Source organism: Leptinotarsa decemlineata, unplaced genomic scaffold (genome assembly GCF_025532065.1).
Source record: "Leptinotarsa decemlineata unplaced genomic scaffold, Ldec_3_MD MMD2_tig00026358_RagTag_RagTag, whole genome shotgun sequence".
Classification (NCBI taxonomy): Eukaryota; Metazoa; Arthropoda; class Insecta; order Coleoptera; family Chrysomelidae; genus Leptinotarsa; species Leptinotarsa decemlineata.
The window spans coordinates 255,020-272,570 of NW_027412703.1; the positions used below are offsets into that span (position 1 = coordinate 255,020).

At 34.8% G+C, this 17,551-nt stretch overlaps 2 protein-coding genes across 2 annotated transcripts in view; both read right to left on the reverse strand.

The window, feature by feature from the left end:
- Nucleotides 1–11,790, reverse strand: part of aPKC (protein kinase C iota type) — a 78,680-nt gene extending 66,890 nt beyond the window's left edge. Inside the window, exon 1 of the mRNA XM_074184685.1 lies at nt 11,164–11,790. Coding sequence (XP_074040786.1) covers nt 11,164–11,440 — 277 coding nt within the window. The 5' untranslated portion in view covers nt 11,441–11,790. The remainder of the gene's footprint in view (nt 1–11,163) is intronic.
- Nucleotides 11,791–16,083: 4,293 nt separating this feature from the next.
- The window catches only part of LOC111514324 (substance-P receptor), a 30,682-nt gene continuing 29,214 nt past the window's right edge, over nt 16,084–17,551 (reverse strand). The window contains exon 6 of the mRNA XM_074184827.1: nt 16,084–16,533. Within this exon, the coding sequence (XP_074040928.1) occupies nt 16,216–16,533 (318 nt within the window). The 3' untranslated portion in view covers nt 16,084–16,215. The remainder of the gene's footprint in view (nt 16,534–17,551) is intronic.

Sequence of the window (17,551 nt, forward strand, 5' to 3'; positions counted from 1 at the left end):
AAGGAGTTATGATTTTTTCTAATGAAAATTGAATTAAGGGTAGAAGGGGGTGTATTTTCATGAGACAAAATCAGTGACCCCTCTGGGGTTAATAAGCATGCCAAATTCGATGGTTTCATGAAAAAATATTGCCAGCAATGTTTTTCTGCAAGGAGTTATGATTTTTTCTAATGAAAATTGAATTAAGGTTAGAAGGGGGTGTATTTTCGTGAGACAAAATCAGTGACCCCTCTGGGGTTAATAAGCATGCCAAATTCGATGGTTTCATGAAAAAAATATTGCCAGCAATGTGTTTCTGCAAGGAGTTATGATTTTTTTAATTAAAATTTAATTAAGGGTAGAAGGGGGTGTATTTTCGTGAGACAAAATCAGTGACCCATCTGGGGTTGATAAGCATGCCAAATTCGATGGTTTCATGAAAAAATATTTCCAGCAAGTGTTTCTGCAAGGAGTTATGATTTTTTCTAATGAAAATTGAATTAAGGGTAGAAGGGGGTGTATTTTCGTGAGACAAAATCAGTGATCCCTCTGGGGTCAATAAGCATGCCAAATTCGATGGTTTTATGAAAAAATATTCCCAGCAATGTGTTTCTGCAAGGAGTTATGATTTTTTCTAATGAAAATTGAATTAAGGGTAGAAGGGGGTGTATTCTCGTGAGACAAAATCAGTGACACCTCTGGGGTTAATAAGCATGCCAAATTCGATGGTTGCATGGAAAAATATTCCCAGCAATGTATTTCTGCAAGGAGTTATGATTAATGAAAATTGAATAAAGGGTAGAAGGGGATGTATTTTCGTGAGACAAAATCAGCGACCCATCTGGGGTTAACAAGCTTGCTAAATTCGATTGGTTTCTTGAAAAAATACTCCCAGCAATGTGTTTTTGCAAGGACTTATGCTTTTTTTTAATGAAAAGTGAATTAGGGGTAGTTGGGGGTGTTCTCTCGCGAGACCAAATCAGCGACCCTTCTGGGGTTAATAAGCATGCCAAATTCGATGGTTTCATGAAAAAAAATTCCCAGCAATGTGTTTCTGCAAGGAGTTATGATATTTTCTAATGAAAATTGAATTAAGGGTACTCGGGGGTGTATTTAATTAATTGACAGAAAAAATATTCCTAGCAACGAATTTCCTTTTGGAATTATTTTTCTGCTTCTATTATTATCAGTTGTTGTACAATTTCAATAAAATGCGGTTCATTTCATAAAAAAAAAGGATTTTCATCATCATTTGAATCATTTCCAATCACATCAGTTCGTTTCCAGCAATGAGTCTATCAATGTAAAAATTTCCATGGCTAGCCATGTGAATAATTGAGGTGAAACGACCTATGGCGGAATAGCGCGCTCGCTTCTCTTTCACCAAACACATGGATGAAAACGCATGGCCACCTTCACACTGGTAAAAAAATTTTAAGAAACGACTTTGATTTTTAAAAATCATAATATTCATCACTGATAAAAATCCCCCCCAATTTGTTTATAACAATTTTTTAAATTATGAAAAATAATTTTCATATAACTTTAAATAATAAGAATACGAATAAATTTGAATATTAAAAAAAAAAAATTTCTTTAATTGAAAATAAGGGGGTATTTTAGTGAACAATTGTCAAATAATTTGATAAATAATATGGCTAGAGCATTTGTTTAAAATCTTACTACATAATATGAATAAGCTTGAGATCAGTTCAGAAGATCCTCGAAATGCTTGCCTTGAACGTCTTTACATATGAACAGCCTATCCGATATTTCACGCCGAACATTTTCGAACACAGTAACGCTAATATCTCCACAAATATTATTATTCTCTGCCGTATATCCAATATTGAAGCAGGTTCAGTTTCGTACACCTTTTGCTTCAAATAGCCCCATAAAAAAGTTCAAAGGTGTCAAATCTGGCGAGCGGGCTGGCCATTCTGTAGGACCTAGAGGGCCAATTCAACAACCGGGAAAAGTAGTATCTAAATATGTTTTTACTTGTCTGGAGTAATGTGGTGGTGCTCCATCTTGTTGGAATACAATATCCATATCGAATTCATTAGGATTCGCTTCGACGATTTCAGTGATAAGAGGGTCAACAGTAGTTTCCAGCATATTCAAATACAGTTCCCCTGTTGAATTTTGATCAATAAATAGAGGTCCTACAAAATGGTTTCCCAATATTCCTGCCCAAACGTTAATTTTTTCTGGATATTGGGTATGTGTTTCCCGGAAAACGTGAGGGTTGGGGTCATTCCAATAACGGCAATTTTGTCTGTGAACATTGCCGTTTGAAAAAAATGTATATTCGTCACTAAAACAAATATTGTGGAGATAGGTTGGATGCCTTGCAATGGTTTCCGTTATGATTTCGCAGAATTCTGTTCTTCGATCAAGGTCATCTTCAGTTAATTGGTGTAGCTTTTCAAAAGTCTCCACACAGTAGAAGGAGACACCCCACAAACATTCGAGACGGAATAAGTAGACTGGTCAGGATTTACTACCATCTCACCAATTATTTGCTGTTCTTCTGGAATGGACTGATGACCTGGGGGCTTTTTGTTATGTACACTACCGGTAGTTGTGAATTTGGATACAAGTTCCCTCAAATATTTTCTAAAGATAGGACGATTTGGAAGAAGTTCATTGAAAATCCTTTCGGTCTCGTGAAAGTTACGCGTCGCACCGTAAGTAAAAAGCGCTTCAATTTTTTCTTCCAAAGGACGATTATTGACCATTTTAGAGATGGTTGACGTGGTACCTTTCTACTAGTAAAACAGAAAACTATAGTCCGTTCATAATTTGTCGATAGCACAAAATGAGGGCCCAAGTCATAAAACGATCGTAAAACTCGTAAAATCATAGGCGGAGGTTCCTGAGGTGTTTATTCATTAAATATAAAGCTTCAGTTTATATTCGAAACTTGCCTTGAAAGGGTGAAGTTGTTACGAACGAAAATAATTTTTGGTTTAGTACATTTTTTAATCGCATTTAATTTACGGCTCGTTGGTGTTTCGGCGTCTACGGCAGTAATTAACGTCTCTAATATTTATTTTGCGAATTTTGTGCAGTGCGTGAGTAACTTTTTTTCATATTCCTACAAACATATACGTACCTTTCGTTCCTGCTTGTTTTGTTTGATTGCTTGCGATGGCTTCGTCATCATCATCAACATCATCAAGTTTTACACCGGTACTGTTGCGTACAGTCAGTAAGTCTGTCTATTCACCAAGAGAGAAGACTATTGTTTTGAACGTTCACGATCCTCTGGTTTCTCAGAATCCCACAAACACTGTTCAGAACATAATCAAGAGTTGTGCCAACATGATGGGTGTAGGGGAGTCAACAATATATAGGTTCCTATCAGAAAGAAAAAAAAAAGGTATAGCTAACCCAAATACAAACGAATACTTAAAGAGGGGGAGAAAACCTATTGAAATTGATGAATTTGCCAAAAATGGTATTCGAAGGAAAATTCACGAATTTTTTTACAAAAAAGAAATACCCAACTTAAACAAAATTTTACAAGAAGTTAGAGACGACCCGGATTTGCCTCATGTCGGACGAACCAAATTGTGGCAAGTTTTAAAAGAATTAAATTTCCGGTGGGAGAAATCAGACCGAAAATCACTTTTGATTGACCGGGAAGAAATAATATGTTGGAGAAGAAAGTATCTAAGATCTATACGAAAATTTCGGGCTGAAGGAAGTCCAATTTACTATCAGGACGAAACCTGCGTAAACGCAGGTCATACTCTCACAAAAATTTGGACAGATAAAAATATATCAAGCTCCAGGCAAGCCTTTACGGAAGGTTGGTCTACTGGTATTTCCCCACCCTCTGGTAAAGGCAGTAGATTAATAGTTCCTCACATTGGCAGCGAAAAAGGATTTGCTAAGCATGGTTTGTTGGAATTTGAATCCAAAAGCACAAAAGACTATCACGAGGAGATGACAGCTGATGTTTTCGAAGAGTATTTTGAGCAGATGATTGAACATATACCACCAAACTCAATTATAGTATGAGATAATGTACCTTATCATTCACGACTAGTTGAAAGACTTCCAACGACTGCGTGGAAGAAACAGGATATCATTAACTGGCTGCGGAATAAGTCTGCCTTACGAAGATGGAATGGTTAAAGCAGAACTTTTAAAAATTGCCCGGCAACACAAATCTAAGTTCAAGAAATACGTAGTTGACAAAATGGCGGAAAGACGAAACATCACAGTCCTTAGACTTCCATCCTACCACTGCGAATTAAATCCAATTGAACTCATTTGGGCACAAATGAAAAGCTATGTTGCTAGAAAAAATACGTCATATAAAATACAAGCTGTACGTGAATTGTTATATGAGTCTTTACAACATATTACAGAACAAAATTGGCGAGATGCAGTAAGACATGCAATAGAAGAAAAACAAAAAATGTGGGATCTTGACAATATAATTGATGCGACTGTAGAGACACAACCGCTAATTATTAACCTGCAAGACGACTCGGATTCCGAAGATGATCCTGTTTATTTTGAATTTGAATAGTTTTGTAAGTAATCGTAGTTTATATCATTTAAAAATAGGTATTAATTAAATAAATGTATCTTTTACAAATTGCAAGTAACTTATTATTTTTGAATAAAATAAAGAATTTTTTTTAAAATAAAAATACAGTTTACAGTACCTACAGTTTAAGAATATTAATATATTTATTTATTTAAAGTAACTAATGTTTTAATCATATACTCTACGACACTGGTCACTCATTTCCACTCAAAATACCTACATAATCGGATTAAAAGTTTTATAGCTGTATTGTATTTCTTCAGATACAAGGTGGTTTGGTTTTTGTTATTATATCATATTAGCTGTCCTCTCTGTATTTCAGTTCTCTAATGAGGGTCAAACTTGCAGTGAGCTATCAACAAATTATGAACGGACTATAAATGAGAGTCTTCTAACTGAACAATGATGTTCATTGTCGTACCGACATTTTTTGACGTTTTTATAAACAAAAAATAACTTAACAAACCTTATCGGGTTGTTGGAATTGCTATATGGCAGATTAAAAGGAATATTTATAGAAATATCGATATTAATGTGTTTGTCTTCAGGAAATTATTTAATGTTCCGCCATTTTGTATTATGTGAAGATATTGACTTCATATTCTAGGGTTGTGAAGTATCCGTCAGGAGCTTCAAAATTATGTGTCACAAAACCTCTTGGCAGACGAAACTTTCAATTTCACTTCAAAATAAAGTATTCATGCATTGATTTCGTTATCTCAAATTTAAATTTTTTGTGTTGACCCGTCCAAAATATTAAAGGAGAGGGGGACATTAAAGAAATGTACTGTATTTAATAATGTACTTTGTCCTAGGACCACGGGTTATCGAGACTTTCTTACACTTATAAGTCATGAGCATCTCGCAAGTTAGTTGTTGGTACTGCACTCTGTTGAAGATCAACGTCGGTCTCATCAAGCCAATAGGCGTCATTTTCGCGTCCTACGCAGAGAATCTTTCTTGACAATTGCTCGGAACATTTTCCATCAGATGCAATCAGAGCAACTTGTGTCAGGTGCCTTTCTTCATTCCTCGAAATTGTCGAGAGTATGAATTTTACTGCAGCTGAAGCTGTCGAAGAAGAATGTTTGGAGCTTCTAATAGCCACATACGTTGTAACAGAGTATTCAATAGCTTCGACAGGGCCCACATCACTTTCTTTTATGATGCACGCAGCATATACGCTGGGGATCAAAATTCAAGTTCAAATTTTTAACAGCTTTACAGCATGTCACAAAATCCCATGAAATTAACATATTATAACGAATTAAAGATTTAACTGTCTTAATCAAATTTATTTTTACCAATATTTCACTATCACAACTAATTTATATACAACACTAACGCTTAATTTATCTTCACAGTTAGATTTCTTTCTTTAAACGCACGATTCACTTTCTAAGTACAGACTGCCTGGCCGACTAGAAGTGGCGCCTTTTTATATCGTCAACGAACGCTCCGGATCTCTCTAGGGATTTCGGCACTGGCCGAAATCGCGGTGGCTTATCGAGTGCATTCCCGATGAGTCATGCGTTTGCTCGCTGAGATATCGGTCAGAGCCGGCTTCAGATTCATTACAATATGCTCAAAAGTAAAATATAAAATTTTCGGAAGATACTGTGCAGTAAAAATAATAATACAGTACATACATACAATCGTGCAAGGCATCTTTGCTCTATGGTCCAGGGAATGAATGGAAAAAGTCATTAATACCATATAGGGGATTTTCCGTAAGTAATGTATTCAAATGTTTTTTGAATTTAGTATAGTTCAGAGAACTGTAAGAGGTACTGTAAGAGATAGGGCATTGTACATTTTAATATCAATAGTATCGTCCATTCTTTGTAACCGGGTTTGAGGTATAATCAAATTATCTTTATTTTTAGTATTGTTACCGTGTATATCGGACACAGCAGAGTAACTATTAATGTTTTGTTTGACATATAGTAACTTTACAAAAATTATCAGAGAGTAAAGTGCCATTATTCTAATCGTTTTAAAGATTGGTTTGCAAGAGTCTTCAAAATTAGCTCCTATGATACATCTTACAACCCTCTTCTGAATGACGAATATAGCATTTAAATGAAACTGAGCTGCCGAGCTCCAGACAGACAGGCCACATTTAATAATGGATTCGAACAGTGCATAATAAGTAGTAGTTATTGCAGCGGATTGGTTATTGAGTTGTTTAACTTTTCTTATAGCAAATTCTGCACTATTTAGTCTATTGCAAATTGTATATATATGTATGTTCCATAATAGCCTGACATCTATATCTGCACCTAGAAATTTAGTGTGCAGCATGTCTAGGTCGTTTTATACATTGTAGGATAGTCTGGATTCGAAAATGAGATTTTTGTTTTTTTTTTCACTGAGTATGAGCTTGTTTGTGAAGAACCAGGTTTTTGCTTGTTCCATAACTTCCCCAAGGATTGTAGCCGGACACTCCCCTTTATTGATACTGATGCCAAATGTGGTGTCATCAGCATATATAATTGTCTCGATATTTGAGGTGAACATATTTGGCAAATCGGTAATATAAATAATAAAGAGAAGGGGGCCCGATATTGATCCCTGAGGAACTCCTCTACTTATTATCTGAGGAGTGCTTCTCTGATTTTCAATACAAACTACTTGAAATCGATTGGACAAGTAGGATTTTATTAGTTTCAGTGCCACTCCTCTTATTCCGTAGTACTCCATTCTCCTCAGTAGTATGTCATGATCAACACAATCAAAACCTGCACTTAGGTCTGTGAAGATTCCTAAAAATTTTTCGTTTCTTTCAAAACTAGCTTTTATAGCACGAGTTAATGACTTGATAGCATCCAAAGTGGACATATTTTTCCTAAAACCGTACTGCTGAGGACCCAGGATTTTGTTCTCATCGAAGTAATTAACTAAAGTCTATCCAAATCCAAGATAGAGTAAAACAAAACAAAACCGAAGCGTCATGTTCACGTGATCGCCCAGTATCAGATGGAAAGGGCAACGTTCATTGTTGAATTCGCCTTTTTTGTACGAGTTCGGTACCAGCACAGGGTTGTAATCAGTCGTTTGCGTGTTTGTGTGACGTGCGTTATAGTATATTGTTTAGAATTGTTTTCCAAGATGTCCAGTACAGACACTGCTGATGACACTGTGAGCTATTCTCTGAGTCCAGCCAGGAAACGATCCAAAAAAAGACATTTGAGTGTTGAGATGAAAGAAGTGATTTAAAATGTGTTCAAGAAAGAGATGGAAGAAATTGAGACATCGACTGTCGACGAAGTCGTATCGAAAGTTTCCGATAAAATTGGAGTGTGTTGCGCTACGATTTACAATGTTTTACGGGAATATAAACAAAATCATACATTTTTCAAACCGAATACAAATCAGAATCGTCAAACCATTATAAGATCAATAGATGATGCTGATAAACATGCAATCAAGAGGAAAATGCATGAGTACTTTTTCAGAAATGAAATACCCATGATAGACAAAGTACTCACAGAAATAAATGAAGATGTTTTATTGCCAAGTTTTTAGCAGTCAACATTACATAAAGTATTGAAACATTTGAATTTTGTATGGAAAAAACGAGGGCGCAATAGTTTATTATTGGATAGAGAGGAAATTGTGTTATGGAGGAGAGAGTATTTGACCAAAACTAAATATTAAAGGGAACAACAGAGAACAATTTATTATATGGATGAAACCTGGGTTAACGCTGGTCATACTACCCCTAAAGTATGGGTCGATGAAACTGTGACCTCATCTAGGAGGGCCTTTCTAGATGGACTATCCACCGGATTAACAAATCCCATCAGGTAAACTTATATTTATATTAAGACCTGCCTCAATCTCAATATATAAAAAGTAACCCTCGTATTTGTTTTATTTAGTTACATACCTCTTCATAATTTCAGGTAAAGGAAAACGGCTTATTATTTGTCACATCGGCAATGAGAATGGTCTTATTGCTGAAGGGCTGTGGTGTTTCGAGTCGAAGAAAACTGGAGATTATCACGAAGAAATGAACGGTGAATCTTTCGAACAGTGGTTTTCCAAAGTTCTACCCCATCTGGAGGATAATGCTGTGATTGTAATGGATAATGCACATTATCATTCGCGACGGTTAAAGAAGATTCCGACAACGTCTTCAAAGAAGGTTGAAATCCAAAATTGGCTGCGATCAAAGAATATTAGCTTTGAAGACTCAATGCTAAGAGTACAGGTACTAAAAATTGTCAGGGAGCGCAAGCTTGAATACCAAAAATATATAGTCGATGAGATGGCAGCAGGCCAAAACAAAATTGTCCTTCGCCTGCAAGCTCAATCCCATCGAGTTAATATGGGCGGATGTGAAGAATTTTATAGCTCAGCATAACACCACGTTCAAATTTGCAGATCTCAAAGTACTTTTTGATGAATGTGTTCGGCATGTGATATCGGAAGTCGAGACAAAGATGTGGAAGCTTAATAACATAATAGAGGCACAAATCGAGCCACTGATAATTCAGATTGGTGAGGATGACACTATTGATGAAGAGACAAATTCATCCAGTTGAATAATTTTGATTAATATTCCTTTTGATTTTACATAAAACAAAAATTATCAATAAAGAAATGATTACGTCTCTTTTCATATAATGCTTGAGTGCGCTGTGAAAAATCCAATGAAAATCTTTTTATATTACACATATTACCTGCATTTTTCCCGTTAAATTGCAAAACTTGTGCATTTCACTCGTTATTATAAAAAAGTTTTCCTAAGTATGATATAGCATTTGCGATCAACAAGATGTTGGTTCTGAATACGACCCTGGCCAATTCTTGGGATTTTCAATATCACGTGCGTACAGCATGTCAATGTTTACATCCACTCTATCTTGGATTTCAATTTGCTTTAGTTGATTATAAAGGATAGTTTCAAATATTTGTGAAAAGCAAGGCAAGATTGATATTTGCCTGAAGTTTTGAGTTAGTTCTGGTGATCCTTTTTTATAGATTGGGGAGATTCTTGCCAACTTAAGCATTGAGGGAAAACATCCTTCATTTAGAGAGGTATTAATGATATTTTCAAGAACGTTCAACAATAAATGACCACACTTTTTAACAACATAGACACTTATTCCGTATATATCCTCAGCCTTCTTGTTTTTCAACGTCTGTATCACGGCTAGAATATCATATCTATCAATTACTCTAAAAAACATTGAATATCCAGTATTATTCGTTTTGCATAAATATTCTTCTATATCCTTTGAACTGTTTGGTAAACTGTTTACTAGATTTTCAGCATAAGCGATAAATGACAAGTTCAAATTATTTAAACTTATGTTTTTTGGATACACCCTTTGTGTACTTTTTTTCCCTGTTTCAGTTGTTATGATGTTCCAAATAGTTTTACAAACTGAACAACCCAATCATGATAAGGCACTGATCAGTTCAGTTTTTCAAGATCATGATCTGTAGTTCTTTCTTGTTTATCCAGGTATGGGCACGATATTCGACATGCATAAGGGAAGAGGCTTGTTCATTTGCCGCTTATCTTCTAGGCGTAGGCAATCAGAAGCAGAGCGCGCCTTGAGAAAAGAAGCTACATTAGAACTCTGATGGAAAGCGAGTACAATCTTTCATTTCATTGATGATTTACTAGGTGCAAGAGTAGAATGTGCAGGCTGCGGTGTAGAGCTATTTACACTTTGCGTATCTGATGCATGCTTGTTGCTGAACTCCAAATCTTGACGTTTACGTCAAAGCCTTATCCAAACCATTTTCTGTGATCGTATTAGACTCTACTTTCTTGGGCTACTTTCTTCCGTGTTATCAATCAATGAGGACACCCTAATGGTCAACTGGGAATTCAGAAGTGAAAGTTTTGATTAAGTAGATTTGGGAAGCTGAATACACTCATTGAATTAATGAATCAAAGAGGTAAGTGTTTAATTATTGCAAAGCGCTTTTGACTTTCTACTTTCCCGGCTTATATCTACTACGCCGACAGATGTTCATGCAAGATACCTGACAAAGATTAGTCTTGCAGATGTTTCTCGTTCATCCAGTAGGAGAACCATGATGAAATTATTCAATTAGATAACCTGCAGACCCCGGTTTCAAGGTATTACTTCTCTTCAGTACAGGAAAGATCCTACCCAGAAAAAACTCTCACGAGTTTTTATTATTCTTTTTATGGAATATCAAACTCATTGAGATTTTTCATCAATATATTTGTTTGTATTGTTTTAAAATCTTCTCATACCTTTGCTGAAGTTTTTCTATATCTATATTTTACTCATGAACCTAGTAAAGTAGAATAAATTAGTTGACGTACCATATGTACAAATTACAGCAGTACTTAGAGCCCAATAAATTATTATTATTATTATTATTATTCAAATTAAAAATAACCTCAATTTGTCTCTTTGCAAACTTAGACTTTTCAATCATTTCCATGCAAAAAATGTGATTTTCCCGTTTCGTTTCAGAGCGTTCTGAAGCTTCTCCTGAAGTTTGTTCAAAATTAGTACTACATCATATTATTGGGCTTCATTGATAAATGGTAGCCAATAGTAATTTGACAACCATATAAAAAGTAGGTATATACCCTCGAAATACTTCAATACAAAACTTACCATGCATTGTTAACTCAGAGTCCCTGTTGATTTCATATAAACGAACAGCTTCATAGAGTTCCATTTGTGATGAAAGTGTGCAAGCTATTCCTTCATCATCGATCCACTTCATAGTAAACTCTTGATCGTGGGTAAAACGGCATATTTCACGTATTTCTTGTCTCAATTGTTCTAGGGTTATGCTTTGGTCTATATATGTAATCAAAATCTCGCCATTATAGGCAACTTTGGCTCTTATTTCATTATCGGATTGGACATCAACAAATTGTGTGGGCATTTTGAGCACTCCTTTATTTATTGCGGTTCTTGTGTTGTATTCTCTTGAGCAATCAATAAGTAATATTAGTTGTCAGGACACGTCTACTGTTCAGTCAAACATCTACACTTTACACCATAAGAAATTGTAATGAATTCGAGCATCGATAATCAAAGGGACAAAGCAAAATATTTCACGTATAAGTCATATGTTCAGATCTTAGATTTCACACACTAACCACAGATTACAATAAACGTATTTACTTTTTATAATATGTATCCACGTACGACATCAATCAACAAAATTTATAATATATAACAAATAAATAACAAGAACAAGTCAAAACTCATACGAAAGTTAGGTTAAAATGTTCTCTCTTTCTCTCTTCTACTCTTCTCACCTTGTCTCTGCCACAGTATATTGGTAAAAGACCCAGTAAGTGTCATATCACCACTTTTTTTGGTAATAAATCACAACACGCATGACCGAATCGTAACGAATAGTTTTTTGGATGTGCCGTTTGAAACGTTTTCATGTCTAAAAATGTTCGTGTGATTTTTGGCCTATCACACTGACGACGTTTCGCTTGTGGAATCATGATGAAGAGAATGAGAGAGAAAGAGAGAGAGAAAGAGAATATACTTTATTGTTGTAAGAAAATATCTTGTTAACAGTCTTGTTGTTGACAGTTTCATTTAACCTATGCAGTCAGTTTGTATATATAAAAAAGTCGTAAAAAGTAGGTACATTTGGGTTAAAGTATATCACTCAATAATTAAAGTCAGTTTGTATTTATATGTATAAAAACATATGAGGCAAACAAAAATACATGTAAAATAAATAAGTTTGACTCAGTCTATAAGATAGAGTAATGTAATTAAACGAAATATAAGTAGTACAGACATACTCTACCACATCTCAGAATAGTACTGCTCCAGACTATAGTAAGCTCCATCAAGTAGTGCTTCTTTAACAGACTTTCGAAACTTTTTGAAATAGTTTTGAATGCTTTGACATATATTTGTGGTTATTTCAGAAAAAAGCGTTTAGATAACCACAAATGTGATATATTGAATTTGACTTTGAATATGTTTAGAATTTCAAGAAGAAAACGATTTTATCAGAGTATATCAAAATTCTTACCAGGATATATTTGTAAATTTACAGTGTCCCCATACAATAAACTCACTCTACTACTACTCCCCTTCCTTGTGCCATGACGGGTATTAAATTATATCACAAAAATCCTGGTGCAATGTTCGTCAGAGAACAGGAATCAAGATACAAGGGCATGCTAGCTAAAACCAACCATCAGAATTTCATTTCCATATGGGCTGGGTACCCACCTGCAAGCAAATCTGGATGATTTGGATGAAACATTCAAAGCGTTTCATAATATTCTACATTATCACAAAACGCCGATTTAATTTTCCATGAAATTTGTATTACTGTCTAACAGTTTATATCTATTATTCATTAGTTGGGCAGTGTATTCAAATGCCGACATTAACATGCATAGTGACAGTATCTCCCAGACAAGGCTGTTTGTACAGAGTCGCACTAAGGAACGACAGAACTTTTTTTTAATAATGTGTGGCTGGGCATAGAATTTTTTTTAAGGTGGAGTGCAGGGACACAAAACATATCAGTACTTGACATTTTATGAATTTCAAACTTTAAAATACCGTATATGTAAACACCACAGGCGTTAAAACGTAACTGACCACTTCGACACTGTTACAATGCGAATGTGCGTGGTGATCATGCTTTGATCACGTATCCATCTTTGGGTTGATTTTTCTGTTGGATAGATATAGTTTAAGTGAAATTTAGCCCTTTCTCCTATCAATAGATAAAGATTTCCATACTTATCCAAACTCTTCTTTGTCGGATATCACATTATAGAAATCATTTTTACTCATATCATTTTCATATTTATAGTGATTCTCTAGCCGATTTGAACTCAAATGGTATAATCAAATCATTCGCTGATGATACTACTATTATATATTTCTCCAGACAGTTACGAAAAAATAAAAAAATATGATGAAGAATGATGAAAATATGAAGAATGATTCGGAGATTAAATTCTTATTTAGCTCAATGAACATAAATTGAGGTTCGAATTCTATAAATGCTCATATATAAATATTTCTCTAATTAATGCTTCAAATAATCGGACTATATTTGATCATAATTCTATTAAATATACAAAGACAATGAAATTTCAAAGTTTTTTCATCGATGAGGAATTGGCATGGAATAAACATTTTGAAAATAACAAAAAAAACTTTTATTGAATTTTTCTATAAGATTAGAAACCTTTATCCCTAATTTTTTTCAAATATATATTTCAGTCTCAGCGAGAACAGCAAGTAAATCTATGATGAAACCTGTGAAAACCTTACAAAATAAAATTATCAGAAGCATTTATAAATTACCATATTTGGAACCAACACTGAACTTATATACACCAAATTATTAATTGGACTTAAATTCACTCTATTAACACAAAATCAGCTGTTTTATTCATTCTGTAGAAAATAATAAAAAGAAATCAAAATTGAATTTCATTCGAATTGGACATATTCACAAACATGTCACAAAATAAACCAAATTACTGTCGAAAATTAAAATACAAACAAATTTTGGAAAAAAGTCGATATATCACGATGGGATCATTATATTCAGTTCAATTCCAAAGAATATAAAGAAGAACTATTCCATTACAAAATGTAAATATCAATTGAACAAAAATGTAATTAGTGGAATTTCATAGTTGGCATATTCTATCAATACTTGAATTCGTTTTCAACATGTACTTTCTGAGATCAATTTCATATTTGACTGTATTTCATTGTTATTTTTTCAAAGATATGTCATTTGTTTATATATTATGTCTTATTTCTGTTATTTTATTAAACTTTGTTGTTTGTTATTGTCCCTAATTATGAGCATTTATTATTTATTGGGATAATGAACTGAATTGAATTTTTTAAAATGGTATCAACATATATTATTAAAAGTATTATTATTAAAAAAATTATAATATTCAATTAAAATTGGCAATCCTTCAAGAGGAAGATTGAGTTAGGAAAGCTATAGAATTTATAGATTCCCTAACTAACTAATCAATAGTATAGAATATGCTGTAGACAACTCCTCCCGATATATATGTCGCTGTCACTCACTCCATCCAGGTAGGGGTACACCGTGAAGGGCGGTACTGATGTCTGAGGACATTAATCCCATAGTCAGTTATCTCATTTGTCCTTCTGACAAACGCACGCCGTAAGGGTCAAGGAATCAGGCTCCAACGTGTTTCAACTCAATAAGTTGATCTGTTGAACCTCACTCCAGTATATAGGACTACATTGAGACGAATTCAAAAACAAATCGCCGCTGTATTAGCTAGGATATCACTTGATGACGAAAATAATTGAGGTGACGAGTCAGAGAATGGGGGTGAAGTGGCTCCCAACAAATTTCCACAAGCGGAGGAAATTGTGGGAGTGGCTGTTGGCCTTATTAGAAAATAGGCGAATGTTGAAGCTGACGAAGATGCTGATGTATTAAAGAATTAGGAGGTCGTGTACGGGATATCGCAAATGATTAGGGTGACCTGAGTGATGAAGGTATTGTGGGCCATTCATCTGAAGATAATGGAGCCTTGATGATAGGCCGCCGTGTAGGGCTTAGTGGTGGAATCCACTTCTGGGTATGAAACTGCCATATTTGAGACAGTTGTTCTACTGAATATTAATCCCCCCATGCCCTCTCCGGGTTGAGTGCTCTGAAGTGAAATCTTCTTCACACGGTTAATGTGTGCAGAACATCCCATCTCGTCCATCCACCCCGGCTCCTCTGGAGCGGTCCTCAACTTACTGATGGGCACTTCAGCAAGATTGACTGACATCTGACCTTCTTTGGTCGAAAGTCAGCCTCTAAGTGATTTTACTTTCTTATCTGTTGAATTGTTTTATCATGACTTTCCTAACTGAATTATTGCATGGGGTGCCCAAAAACTAACCGGAGACGGGTGTCTTTTTAATCGCAGCAAGTGTTGGTTCTCAGTGAATTTGAAAATGAGATTAATTTAAAGTCTGGTTGAGAAATTTCTATACTTACCGGAGTCTCTCGAGGGTGGTCTTTGGTTCTGCTTCGTTGGCCTCCTGTGTTTGTCCTTCTCTCGGCATCTGGGCAATCCCTGTTTAGTGCGTTATGTAGATTGCTTAGCGCTGGGTTGTCGTGCGCTGGAATTCTGTCAAACGTGTTCTCTGCTTGTTTCCTCATGTATGCGTCTACGAGTGTATGTTCAGGTCTAGATCCCGGGATATGTACCTATTCGGTACATATCTTGGAGCATTTACTGCGGCCCTTACGCACGCGTTCATAAACGACTGGATCTGTCTTCTGTCTGTCGCTGCGCACTGGCCTCATGTAGTGCAGGCATACAGGATTATCGGTAGTATTACGGTCTTTATCATCAGCAGCTTCACTTTCATTCTCATGTTGCTACTTCGACCTATTATTGGTAATCGGTTTTTTTGGGCAGAATATTATATCAGATACAATAGAACCTATTTCTATACTTTTGAATGAGAGTGAGGAGGAGTGGGGCAGGAGTGGGATGATATGTTTACAAGATGAAAGTTAAAAAAGACGCAATAATTATTTTACAAAATATAATTATACATATTTTGACAATTTCCGAGGATAAGTATAAACCAAAAATGATAATTATACGCTGTGATGAAGCAGTAAATGTGTTGAATGTTACCTATTGATATGATGAATCATAAATTCGTATTGATTATTGTTTTTTTAGTTACCACCAATTTTATATGTCTTTCTGGAACTCTCATCAGTTTTCTTCTGAAAATCAAAAATATACTATATTTACTTGAGGTATCTTGTCCAGTTTTCTGATTTTCAAGAGGTTTACTCAAAATTTCTTCATTCGTCGGGGGGAAAAGCCAATTTGATAATTTCGTTGTCTTGAAAGCTCTTCTGAATTTTTCATTAGTAACTCCATAAATCATTGGATTGATTGCGGCATTCATGAAAATGAGATATTTCGAAGTGAACCATAACGTATGATAGAATCCGGTAACCTAAAAATTAAAAACAAGAAATGAAAGAGTTTATTTGATACCCGCTCATAACGAACAGGTGAAATCATTTTTGATTCAGACAGAACGTATATATTTCAAATCCATTCAATCAATTCAGTATTAAATTGGAAACGAATGAAAACCATATGATGTGCATAGATAAGATAAGATCAGATAGATCGTAAAGAATGTTACTAGCAACAGGCATATTGTAAGGTGTAAGCTGTAGATATAAAGCGTGAGGGTACAAACACATCGAAAACAAATACCGGAAATGAATAAAAAAGAACATATCAAGTGCCAATTTTGAACATTCTGAATGTAGTAATCATTGATTGAGTAAAAAGAGTGGCTCCGAAATTATTCCTTCAACTGTTCAAACATTTATTTATACTGCACTCATTACGTCTTGTCTATATTGAAACATCAACTATTCATACACTCAGTATAAAGAGAATAAACGAACTGGAAAACACTTATTAACAATAAAAATTATCAACAAAGAAAATTCTCAAATCAAAACCATAAATTCACAAAAACCTTTCAAATTCTATGATTCAAACTCATTATCATTGACGTCAACGTCAAATTTGCTGTCACAATATCATTGATGCCAAGTTTGTTAGCAACCGCAACTTCCCCGTTTCTTCAGGTATCCCCTCGTCCATAGTCGACTTTATATTTCGCAACCCGCCTATATAGTAACCTTGGGATATCGCAAATATAATGTCGAATTGTTAACTCTCATGCGCTCTACTTACACTTGGCTAGACTTCTTCTGTCCATAGTTAACAGAAGCTTCGTCCGTCGTTTAAAAGAGTTGCCAATTATACAACACCAAATGCACCCTTTTAAGTCAAATAAAATACGGACAATAGATAATATCGGTTAAGGATGTCATTTGGAGCACATGTATTTTTTCTATGTGGGCTACTCGCGTGTAATTATTCCAGTAAAATTATTTCAGTAATTAATACAGTAAAATAAGTTTTCTTCTTAAGATTATTTGTCAAATATC